General features: G+C 49.0%; 1 protein-coding gene across 12 annotated transcripts in view; it reads left to right on the plus strand.

Annotated features, from left to right (window-relative positions):
- The window catches only part of SCMH1 (Scm polycomb group protein homolog 1), a 70,371-nt gene that overhangs the window by 19,181 nt on the left and 38,643 nt on the right, over positions 1-12,547 (plus strand). For 10 of the 12 annotated variants that reach the window (XM_050715228.1, XM_035565128.2, XM_035565132.2 and 7 more), the window contains 4 exons: positions 2,049-2,117; positions 7,478-7,548; positions 8,150-8,384; positions 11,656-11,744. In XM_050715228.1, coding sequence (XP_050571185.1) covers positions 2,049-2,117; positions 7,478-7,548; positions 8,150-8,384; positions 11,656-11,744 — 464 coding nt within the window. The remainder of the gene's footprint in view (positions 1-2,048; positions 2,118-7,477; positions 7,549-8,149; positions 8,385-11,655; positions 11,745-12,547) is intronic. The other 2 variants (XM_050715229.1, XM_050715227.1) reach the window with 1 other exon arrangement.

Genomic DNA, 12,547 nt, shown 5'->3' on the forward strand with positions numbered 1-12,547 from the left:
ACAAGGCTTGTTGCAGGAGATTTCTATGCTCAATTTCGCTCCTTCCTTTATTTTTTTTTAAACATCTCCTTTGCTTCTCTGGTGGTTCATCTTACAGAAGCATTATCCTCTTCCTAACACTGCTTGTCCTTTAATGAAGTGAAAATAAATGAGGGAAAGCGGGGAATGGGGAGAGCGTGCTGCGAGGCAGCTGGAGGGCTTGGCAATAAAAGAGGCAGGTTGATTAGTCAGCAGCGCGGCCGCGGACCTGGCTGCCTGAATTTAGCCCCGCACGCAGCTTGTCCTCTCTGCCTCGTGGAGCAGGGTGCCGCCAGGCAGCGTGACCTGTGCTGCGAGCGCTCTGCCGTGTGCTGCAGAAGCAACACCTGTGTTGTGTGCAGATGGGTCCCTGTCCTACTTACCTGCTTCTCCAGCAAGGCATTGAACTTTTGCTTTTTTTTTTTTTTTCTATTTCCCTCCAGAAATTCTTGCGTTTTCCCCCTTTTTCTGCTTTTGCAGCCTGCTTAATGAGGATTTTGCGTGGTAAAGGTTAACAATAAAACAGAACTCCACCTGCAGAACACGGCAATAGGCAGCTCTGAGCACACAGAGGCTGCTACAGAGCTACCCTGAGCGCAGCGTTACGCATCCTGGAGGCTTTTCTGTTTGTTGCATGTATACCTGGTATCCTTTTTCCTTGTTCTCATCAGGAGATAAGCAGGGTACTGTCTCGCAAGGGAATGCAGTTATAGGAAGGGTTTCCTTCCAGCTTTTTCATTCATTTGCCTCTCTGAGGAGACTGGCTGGTCTACTTCTAATGGTGCTGTGGCCATACTCCCTATGGCCCTCTTGTTCCTTTAAGGGATTAAATCTATATTAAGTCTTCCTGTGCATTTTGCTGAAAAGAACATGTCATGAAGAGAAGACTGCTAAAATAATGGTCCAAAAGCAATTTTAAACACCTTAAGATTATCCACTTAGCAGCAGCTCATGGCCTGCCTCTTTCAGCTGCTTCTCCGAGATTTCAAAACTTTTTCTGCGCTTTTTCTGTTTTCTTTCTTGTTCCTTTCACAAGTAGTTGCTTTTCACGGGGACAAATTTTGTAGAGCACTACCAAATTCATTTTTTTGTTGTTTGGTTGGTTTTGTTTATAATAGCCTATAAAATGCCTTGTAAAATAAATGAGCGGGGCTGTAGCAGCTAAAAGCGCTCGTGGGTGCGCATCCATCAGCCAGCAGCACACGGAGGAGCCCACGATGGGCCACTCGCTCGGGGCAGGCTCTGCCATGGCACGCTGCTCTGGCACCCCTCTGTCTGGCTGAGGGCTGCCAGAGGGGACAAGCATTGCCCGTTTCTGGCTGAATCTGTCTTCCAGAGCAGTCTCGAGAACTTCTTTTGCCCAAAGCTGTCGTGATGAAGACAGCTCTCATGAGATGTCCATCAGAGCCAGGGCTACGTTGCTGCCCTGGCCTGTGAGGAGGACGCCGTGGAGCCTGACGCTGTCCCTGTCGGGGCACTGTGCGGACGCTGGGAGAAGTGCTGATGAGCCCCAGCACTGGAGAGCGCCGAGGCTTTTGCTCCCTGTGCGTCTTTGTGCACTCGTGGCTGGCCGCAGTAACCCAGAGGCGACGAGCGAGCTGCGATTCAGGCTCCCCTTTGGGGCGCATGGCATGCATGCCAGTCGTTTTTAGTGACCCTGGCTTTTGTTTCTCTTGAGCCTTGAAAGCTCTTCATGCGCTTTAAATGATGAAGGTCTGTCAGTTTGCTGTTTTTCTCCTTTTTGCTTGCCATGGCAGGAGAATGTTGGTTGGTGAGGGCTAGGCAGAGGCTGCAGTGCAGAGGCCTGGTGTCAGGTCTTCTGAGCTGTATGGAGGAAGGAGATTTGGACAAAATCTCCCTGCTCTGGGCATAACCTGCGTTACCTGGGTTTGTGTCAGCAAAAACAGGGAGGTCATTTCTCTCCTTTGAGGTGGCCCATGCCTGCAGAGCAGGTGATGTGAGCTGCTAATGTTGAAGAGAGCATTAGCTGGCTTCCCTCACTGACATGACTGCTTTATTTCTTGTCTCAGCCATAGACTGGAAAGATGGTAAAAAGCACAAGTACAGCCGCCCGTCAGAGTCTCCCTCCCAGTACCAAGGTAAGACAGCATGCTTCCCTTTCCCTTCCTTTTCTTTCTAGAAGCTTATGGAGTTGGCTTGGATCTGGGAAACTACAGCATGCCAAGTTAGTTTACAGATTAAAAACTGCTTTTGGGCAGTCCTCATGTGTTTAACTCTGACCACAGTCAGCAATTGCTGAGAAGATGTCAGGGCAAGCACTCGGCTGAGGCAGCTCGTTCTGAAATCAGGCAGGATCGAATAGCTGTTTCTTCCTGCCCAGCCGTGCATGCCAAATGGGTGGCTCTGCCACGTTTTTACACGTGTCCAGGATGTAGAGAGCTTCTTACTTCTGCATGAACTTCTCTTGGCGCTCACGGCGGCGGCTGATGCCTGCGGACAGGAACCCAGCGAGGCAGCCTGGCGCAGAGGCAGCGGTGTGTCCCTTCGGGCAGGGCCGATGTGCTCTCGTGCAGGGCACCTGCAGGTTGTTCAGGAAACTGCCAGCTCCTGCTGTCTTTGCTGGGAGGGATGCAGGTGACTTCCAGTTTTATGGAACGTATGCAAGGCTTGTATTTTACTTATATTTACCTTAGGCAGGTGATGTCGATATTTCCCACCAAGTACAGAGCAACAAGAAGCTAAATGGTTTCCTGAGCTGAACCACTTCTAACGGGAACCATGTGCTTGCCTTCATGGAAGGCACTCCTGTGTTTCTTAGAGCCCCTGTGAGGACCAGAGTGGCTGCAGTGCCTTGGGGCTTGGCTGTCCCAGACCCTGATTCAGGGCGGTGGCTGTGGGTCATTGTCAGCCCTCACCGTTCTCCTTTGGGGCATCCGACCTGTCCTTACCTACCCTTGTACTGAAGTCCCACGGATCACAGTTTGGGAAGGTCCTTCTCCAAGGGGAGGCAGTTCTTTAACATCTCAGATAAAGTCCTGGGTCCTGTGTCACCCCACGCAGAGCTCCAGGTTACGTTACAGGGTGCTGTCACAGCTCCCATGCGCTCTGCGTAGCGTCCCAGCAGGGTATTGGGTGCTGCACTGCTTTTCCCTTTTTGCGGCACTGTTTGCAGATGCCAGAGGGCTGGCTGCTGTTCAGAGGCAAGTGCAACCTGAGACGGAGCTTCCTGTGAAATTCGGGGGGGCGCGCTCCCGTCAACACTCAGGCTAACCGTGCACACCAGTCTCCACACCTCACTGCGTCTCAGGGTTTCAGAGCTAAGGAGGAACTACTGCAGATGTGCTTCTGTGTGTGTGCGCGCGCTCAGTGGGCACGTGGCATAACAGCAGAGATCAGACATCAGCCCCCTTCAAGAAACTCTGACCAGAGCATCACTACCGCCTGCGCAGAGCTTGGCTGCATGGCAATGGGTGTGAAACTGCAGCAGCTCTCTGGCACGAAGCACCCCGCCGTCCAGGCCGGAGGGATTTCTGCTCAAAGCTAAAATTGAATGGGAACACCTCTGAGAAGCAGCAAAGCAGACAACGTGTTGGTGTTTGAAATCTATTAGTTTTGGCTCACACATTCTTGCATTTCTTGTGAGCTAGGCAGTGAGTAAGCAGTATCATGTTATCAATTGTCGCTGTTCTTGATGGAGACCGTGCGGCCAGACTGCCAGTGGAGCAGAGTGCCTGGAAAGTAAAGCAGGTAGGAGGTGCAGGAGCTGTGCCATCGCGCTGGGAGAGCTGGCCCCTCAGAAAGCTGCAGCCTGTTGTCGGGGGCAGCCACTGTCACCTTTGGATCTGCGAGCACAGCCGATGCTCTGCTACTTTTTGTTCTGAGTTGGCTCCGACTGCGCTGCTTTCATGTGCTGCCTTGATGCTAGTTAGCAGACACACATATGGGCTGCAGACCCTAATGGGATGCCTTGATCTGGGTAGGGCGCGCTCTCCTTCACAGATGTGACCTGAAACACACATGTATCATTTCACTGGGATTGATGACCCCTTGGGAGCTGAAATGCTAATGGAACCCAAACCAGACTCGGTTAAAGATATAAACAGAAACTCCATCTTCATTTAAATTCTGGGCAACAGATCAACATTAAATGCAACATGATGAGAATACAAACACAAGGGTGCAGAATTGCATTGTTCACAACTACTGTAGTTTGACCCCTTGGGTGTGTGGAGTGTTTTGTTTGTAGTAAATATTTTTAAAAGTTAAGACATCAGAGCCCCAATCTGATGCTCTCCCTGCAAGTAATATCTTTCTTTGGCGTTAGCACGCAGTAAGGCACTTTCCAAAGGCAAGCAAAAGTGACAGGCAGTTGTCCTTAATAGGCATTTTCACAGCCGACTTACAGGGAGCCATACAGGTGTATAATCCTTGGCTTTTGTTTAGCTCACAACTGTAATTACAGCGACGTGGTGTTTCTCATTAAGTGTCCTTCTCTTGTTCCTGCCTGAAAAGAAGATTTGATGTATGTTTTACCGAGGAACACGGTCTGGCCAAACAGATGATCCCTCCAGTCTGTAGGGGTACGGTGTTCTCTGCAAGGGGGTGGTAAAAGGGGAGGCAGAGACCAGGGAAAACAGAGGGTGATTGTTGGACCAGTAGGGCATCTTGCAGATAGTGCTGGAAGGAAGCTGGCAGCAAGCAGGGGAGCGAGCGTTCCCCTTTGCTTTTCGGGGCAAGAGGGGCTGTCAGTCCCTGCAGACAGTTCTGTCCTTGGCACCCCTGCCCTGTCACCAGAACGAAGCGCTGGTTTTGCATGAAGCAAAGCCGCTTATTGGGAGCTGGAGAAAAGCCACCAGTGTTTTTTGACCAACACTCAGAAAATATTCTGCAGTGCTGTCTGCCCAGGCCAAATAAGAAGACAAAAACACCCTGTCCCCCCACAGCGAGACACCCGATTTATTGATGTGTGTCAGGGCTCGTTCTCTGCTCCCTGGTTAAAAAAGCTTGAAGAATCTCCTCCTTTTTTCTGTTTTACTGACAGCTCTCCCTTTGTCGTAAGAGCCCGACTTTTGCTGTGTTATGCCATTTTCCTCTTCCTGCATTGTTAGGTTGAAGTTGATCATATTTGGTTATGTTTTAAAGCACTTTAAGATTCCCAGTTGAAAAGCATTGTATCATGAGCTAAACATTTTTCCTGAAATCATTTAAAACCATTCCAGCATTCTGTGAAGGGAGCTGTGCTGAGGCAGAGGTGGTGCCCTCTAAGCTCAGTATGCATTTTCTATCCCGTTTTATGAGTAATCCTGGAGCAGACGTGCCGTCTCTAATTGTGATTGTTGTGCTGGTTTTACGGAAAGAAATTACCCACTGTAAGCAGAGAAGGAAGGCAGGTTTAACTGTGCTGTATATCCTCTGTCTTCTCGTTGGGGTTCAGCGTCTTTCTGCTGCTCCTACTTTTCTTTGCAAAAGAAGTCATCAGAAACGTGAGCTGTTAGTAGCTGCAGTTCTGCTGTGTGTGTGTCTTCATATGGCGGTTGAGTCCCAACAGGCTCTAGAATTAATCTCAAATAAGTTCCATCTCCAAACGCTATTTTTAGAGGCACACAGCTGCCTCAGAAATTTACTGCTCCTGCAGGAATTTTACAGCATTGATCTCGGCTGCAGGGTGAGCCGTTGCAGAGAGCAAATGGCCTCACTTGGTTCGGAGTAAGTGAAAAGTGGAACGATTAAAACCAGAACTAGTTTTAATAGTGAGGGATTGAAACCAGCTGAGGGGAGGATGAGCTGTAATTTTTTTTTTTTTCTGAATAAAATTGTCAAAAGCAGCTGATGCTTTTTAAGAGGCTTGCTGAGGCCCTGAGGCTTGCACTCCTCATCCTGGTATCATCACTGGGTGCTCTATGGACACGGGCTCCAAAGGGCCAGGCTGGTCTGAGACAAGCCCAGATCAGGAACCAAACTCAGGGGTGGAGAGCAGCACAGTGCTTCGTGGCAGGACTGCTGGGCTTGGCGTGGAGTCCTCCGTCTGGGTTTGCTGTGGCTGTATACCTACTACACGTTATTCACGCGAAGAGTTTCATTGAGTTAAAAATCATATCTTCAATTAAGCCCCCCAAAATTCCTGTTTGTGAGAGCACCGTTGCAGTGAATCCTAATTTCTTCATTCACCCCCGTGTGAGACTGCTGGCTGAAAGGAAGCGCGTGCCAGCGGATGGGATGGAGAGCTGCTGTCAGAGTCTGTAAAAGCAATGCATTCAGCCACTGTGGCAGCGAAACTGTATTTTTTCTGTTCTTTACCACTGTATTTAGAAGAGTGCTAGTTATCAGCACGGAGGTGGCAAGAAAGCAGTGTTTCTTTTACTTATTTGAAGCCGGTGGATTATCATGCCCCTAAGGCTTCTGTGCACGTGAGGCAGAACTGAAGCAATGTGTGCTGACCCCGGCGCCCGGATTTTCAGAGGTGTGGTATGCTCTGCAGTAGCTGAAATGGCTCTTAATGTAGCTTTTGTTTTGAAAACAGACTGATTAAAAACTTGACACGAATAGGGGAAGCGGTAGCCGCTCTTTAATTGTGCTGCCACCAATGCTCTTGAAATGACTTGAAAACAGCGGTCTCCTGGGAGCCGTTCGGATGAATACAAGCTAATGTCATGCTGGAAGGATCCTTTCCCAGCTGCTCAGCTTAAATGGCAGAAGTCATGATTTGCTTGGATCGTGGGAGCTTTTAATTCCTCATTTAATAACAGGTTTCCCTGGCTGCCATATTGCTTTCGCCGTCGCCGCTGTACATGAGAAGCGGTGCAGGCGTGATAAAAGCAACGCTCGGGGGAAGGGGCTTGGCTGTTGGATGGGGGCTGCTCTGCTCCGTAAATCCCTGTCCTGGGAAACCCTGCTTCCATCCCGCCCAAGCCGTGGACTTTGTGCCCACATCAGGGAATTAATCACTAAACTGACCTGTCCACTAATTATTTCTGTAGGGGGGCTGGTACCTGCTGGGAGCTGCTGGTTGGCAGGGCAGGCCGTGGGCATACTGGACGGGAGAACCACAAAGTCAGCACCTTGCAAGGTTTCTGTTGCTCTGGGCTGCTTTTAGCTCCTTGCCCATAGTGACCGTGCTTAATCCCCAGGCAGAGCAGTGTTTAATGAATGATTCTTAAGGGGCAGTTGTCTAGCGGACTCCACGGATTCCCATCTGTGCTGGGTATTTTTATGTGAAGGTGCGGGCTGCTATCCCTGCTTTCTGAGACCCTCCATCAGCAGCACGGAGGCAGCACGATGTTGGAGGCAGCGCCATGCTTTGTTCTGCCTGTCAGCTGCAGTTGTAAATCTTCTGTGGTCACAAACATCAGAGGATTGTGGTGAAAACACGTTGCCTGTGAGCACCTCCTCTGTGAGAAGTGGAGAACTGCTGGCTCTAGGACTCCAGCCATCTCTTTTCTGAGCTTTTTGTTCATCAGATCCTATTTGAATCCCCCCCCTCCTTTTTTTTTTTCCTTAGGTCACTTCACCTGGGAGAAATACCTGAAAGAGACATGTGCCATCCCAGCTCCTGCCCATTGCTTCAAGCAGGTAAGAGGATGAATGAAAACAAGAAATCCAAGGGAGATGGGTCGTTTGCAACCCAGGAGTTTTGTGCCTGGGGTGGCCCCTTTTTTGGCAAGAAAGACGCTTAAGGATAACAGAGCCTTAATAGAAATCATAGTGTGCTGAAGCAGAGATGAAAAAGATATGTTTAGGCACTGCAAATGTTAACATAGCACAGAAGATTTAAGTCTCAGATGTGAACGGGTGGGGACACAAAAACGATTTTTTCTCTGCTGAGCACAGGCCCTTGGAGAAAATGTTTTGAGGAGGCTGTGATACAGGTTCTGTTGGATCCCGTCCAGCAAGATTTCCTGCAGAATTCACCGGTTCTGTAGGAATGGAATAGCAGCCCCCTGGGCATCGGGTGCTTGAGTACAGAGGTGGTTGTGCTGAATACAGGGGATACAGGAGAGAACTGGCATGGCGCACATCAGTCCCAGCAGAGAGGCAGCAGCACAGAGGAATATCGGCTGTCAGTCTTTGGTAGAAACAATTTTCATCATCTTAGGGCTTCAGCTTTTGGACTGAGGTGGTACCTGTATTGGAACTCCTGGCTCTAACTGGGTCCCCGTTCTTCTCTTTGCAGTCATACACGCCACCTGCAAACGAATTCAAGATCAGTATGAAACTAGAAGCCCAGGACCCCAGGAACACCACCTCCACTTGCATTGCCACGGTGGTGGGTCTGACAGGCGCTCGCCTCCGCCTGCGTCTCGATGGCAGCGATAACAAGAATGACTTCTGGCGGCTGGTGGACTCTGCCGAAATCCAGCCCATAGGAAACTGTGAGAAGAATGGAGGGATGCTGCAGCCTCCACTGGGTGAGCTGAAGTTCAACTGTCCAGCAAGCACCTACATCATCTGTACAAACCTTTTTTTATTTTTTAACATTTCTGTGCTTGGGACAGAGACCCACAGACTGCCCATGCCTACCACAGTGATGTAGAGCAGCCCAGTTAGCTTGGGCTGTTAATCAGATGTATTCCACACCAGGTTTGTATTTCCACATGCACACCATGTCATGGATGGGGAGATGCATTGGAGCGTAGATGAAAGTGTTCTTGGCACTTAGATGAGCTGATAGCTCGCTTGCAAGTGAGCAGCTTGCAGCTTAAGCATGGGCTTAGCACGTGCTGACTGTGCTCTCATGCCTTCTGAAGCTCTCCCTGTTGTACCACAAAGGAAAAACACATTTTCCAGCCATTTGTGTGAAAGAGTCTGAGAGACACTTAAGTTTCCCAGAGGACACAGAAGCAAAGGAGGGGCCTCCAGAAGTTCTGATCACCCAGGGGTGTGTGCAGGAGCAGTGAAGGCAGAGCTACTGATGACCTTTCCTGAGTGATTAGCAGCACATGAACAAGATGTATCCAGGCTGTTTTTTTTCTGGGAGACACCCCACAGTCACAGGGGCAGTGCTGGCACATAGCTCTAGCCAAGGCCTGATTACAGGCCGTTGCCTGTTGCTGTAGGCTTCTGATCCTGCTTGCAATTGCTGTCACGTCAAAGCTGTGTTTAACACAAAACAGCTGCCGTCCAGCAGCATGTCCCCAGCACCTCCCCTTAGAGCAGAGCACTGTACTGAGAGCCGGGTAGAGAAGCTTTGCTGGGGAACTCTAAATCTTGATGTAGAGAATAACCAAGAGAGCAATTAGGGCTGAGGCATCTACTGTATCACTGCTAGTCCTGACACTGTGATTTTGAAAGCATTTAAATTTTCATTCTTGCCGTCTAAGTGTATTTGTGCCCAGGTGCCTTAGAAGCAATAGCAGGTTAGCTGGAGACCATCAGATGGGAAAACATGATGATGTCTGAAAAGGCTGCCAGTGATTTAAGTCCTGTATAGAATGAAGGGACGGTTGCAATATTTCATCTGTTTGTTTATTTAATTTTACTCAGCTACAGCTTTATAAATAACCCGAATAGTCGAATAGTTCTGCCAGTGTCATCTCCAGTTAAACACACATCTTTTTGTTTGACAGTGCTGAATAACGAGCTGATTTGCTGGTTCTTTCCTGATTAAGCAGCAGGATTAACCTGCTTTTGCATTCTGCTGCCAATTGTTATTGAAGTGTCTTCATAAAACACTTTCTGAATTAGCACACCCCCAGATAATATCAAGCTGATCTATAGCGATGGAAGAAACCTGCAATGGAATACCTTGAGTTAGAAGTATTTTTATTTTTTTCTGGAGCATCATTTGTGAGCTTTGGTGGAAGTAGGGTATAAATTGCAATGGGACACTTGGGACTGACCTTTCTGAAGGAAAAAACATCCGTAAGTGCATGTTTTGCCACGTCACTCCAGACAATGCCATGCGTATACAAGTTGTATTACACTCTTTCCCTTCATATTTACTACAGACAGAACCTGCTGCAGCTATTAACATTAAAGCTGCTGTTTTTCATGTCACCTTAATGCATGCTGCTGTCCATTTTCAGACGTCTCTTTGAAACCCTGGTCCCAGGGTGCCGCTCACACCTCTGGTGCGGTCTGCCCAGCAAATACAGGTGCCTGCCCTCCCTGGCAGGGGTAGGTTCCTCCTGTGCTTTTTTTGAGTTCTGCCAGCAGATGGCAATAAACATAATCGAGTCGCAGAACAAAACTGATTTTTGACCATGCCAGAGGAGCAGGTTAGGCTAGTAGTCAGTGGAAGAAGTCTGTGTCCAGCTCTGTTCTGTGTTACTTGCTTAACCCTGGTCCAGATGAGAGTGCTTCTCTTGTGCCCAGCATGAACACCAGTAACAAGTAGCTAGCAGTGCAGTTGTCCTTTCTGCCTGCAGAGTGCAAGATCCCAGAAAACGAGGTGAGGAACTTACATGTTCCTTGGGGTGTTTTCTGTGTGCATACATAAGCTGCTGCTCTCCTTCTGTACATGGATAATTCATATTACCCCAAAAGTAATAGTAACTCTATTACCCAAAGGTCATTTTTGCCCCCCTGGGAGCTTAGCTCTCTCAACCAGAGTGTTTTTTCTTGAGCTGGTTGTGTTCTGGTGTTTTAGCTCTTGCAAAACTTTGCCACATTTATCATTGTGGGATGCTTTCCGTGTAGGTCCAGTCCCAGCGTTACCTTCAAAATACCACAAATACAGAAAGTGCAATGCCATGTTCAGCTGAACAGCAGAAACCGCCAGTGCAGGAAGGTACAGCCTTGCATTTAGCAAAGATCGTGTTGCGTGATATCTGGAGATATCTTTGTGCTCATACTTTCCAGATCTGTGTTTTCTGTATATTCAGGTATCTCCTTGTCATCTTCAGTGGGACACTACATGCACAGGGCTGCTGCACGTCAGGTTCTGCCACGGTTTTCATCACGTGCTTCTGCTTTCTCTCTGATTTTTTTTTCTTGTGTGTGTGTGCTTTTTCAAACAAGACAGTGTGTTGGGCTCTGGCACTTCTGGGATTAATACCACAAGCCTTTCTAGAGAGCAGGTCTTGTGACAGCAAAGGGTGTAGAAAGAGCAGAGCTGACCAGTGGACACAGAGCTGTTGTGCAGTTGTGTTCAGTACCATTGACTCAGAGCATGAAAATTTGCTTTTTTCTTCCCCTATGCCTCTTCCTGTTACTTTTCCACTTCTTTCACGGAAGGTATCGAGCCAAAAGTTGCCATCCTTTCTCTTTGGTTAAATGGTTAAGTCTGTTTCCTAGCCAAGTCACAGCCTCTTTATTTCTTCAGGTCAGCTTGCTGGCAGCTCACTCCTGAAAGGTGGAGGGGGCCACCCAGAAGCTGAGATTCCCTCCTGAGGCAGACATTTCGTAGCCTGAGCACTTGCTGATTCATGTCTCCCCTGTAGCAGGATCACTGAAGCTGCCAGCACCAGTGCTACACACAATGCCCGTATGGTCAATGTACAGACTTTTGTTATGATAAGTGAAAATTGCAGTCAAACATCCATTTCCAGATGTTTCTTTTCAACAACATAATGTTTTGCGTTTGGAGTATCTGGAAAAGGTCAAGCCTGGCTCCTGCTTTCAGAGGAGGGTGGTATGGGATCACATGTGCCCGCTGCAAAGCTCCCGTCGGGACAGGCATGTGTGGCCGGATCCATTGACCTCCCAGCCTTACATCCACCTCTGCTCCCTTCTCTGCAGGCTTCCGGCTGAATGCCTCGTCTTGGCCCATGTTCCTTCTGAAGACTCTGAATGGAGCAGAGATGGCTCCTGTCCGGATTTTTCACAAGGTATCTTACTGTTTGTGAAGACATCCTTCTGGCGTGTCCCCTGTACTGCAGAGCACCAGAATCACAGCCACTTTCTCCTGTGAGGTCCGTTGGTCCCGGAGGAGCTGAACACGTGGCCCAGCGCTGCCACACGCTGCTTCCCTAGGGACACGTCCGTACCCTCTGCTGCTGCATCGAGCAGGGGTCGGGGTGCAGACCGTGGTCTACTGGGAAGGTGGGCTGCAATGCTTGGGCTTGAGAGATGTGCTTGTTTTCACCTGGGCAGCGGGTGCTTCTCCAATTCTATATGTAAAAGTCAGCACCTCTCCCTGAAGCTTTTTAATGTACCAGAGCTTGCAAGGAATGCAGCTACCTCGTGTTGCTTGTGAAGCAACAGTGCAAGTATGATTTCTCAGTTTGTATTCTTGCCCCCTTAGTGAAGGGAGAGGGACAGAGACCAGACTGGGAGGCGTGTGCCATCATATGGGGTGGTTGGGGTGGTTTTACTGTATCTCTTTGTAAAAGACCAGGCAGAGTGAGCCCCTGATAAGGATGGCTGACGGGCTTCTCATATATCTAGCAAAACTGAGGGGTGGGGAAAGAATGATGGAAAGAGACTGTCACATCTCAGCTTTTCCTGCTCTGGTTGAGATACAAAGTGAGAGTATCCTGCAGAGGCTCTTTTTGTCGGAGCTTTGTTTTCTGTCATGCATGACAGAGTTGTCACAGGGTGCAGTGTTAATGTAGCGCTGTCTGGATTTGGTCCAGCAGCCTGGTGATGATAGAGCAGTCAGTAACGGACTTTGTTGTCTCATGGACGAAAA

This window comes from Cygnus atratus, chromosome 23 (genome assembly GCF_013377495.2).
Source record: "Cygnus atratus isolate AKBS03 ecotype Queensland, Australia chromosome 23, CAtr_DNAZoo_HiC_assembly, whole genome shotgun sequence".
Lineage (NCBI taxonomy): Eukaryota > Metazoa > Chordata > Aves > Anseriformes > Anatidae > Cygnus > Cygnus atratus.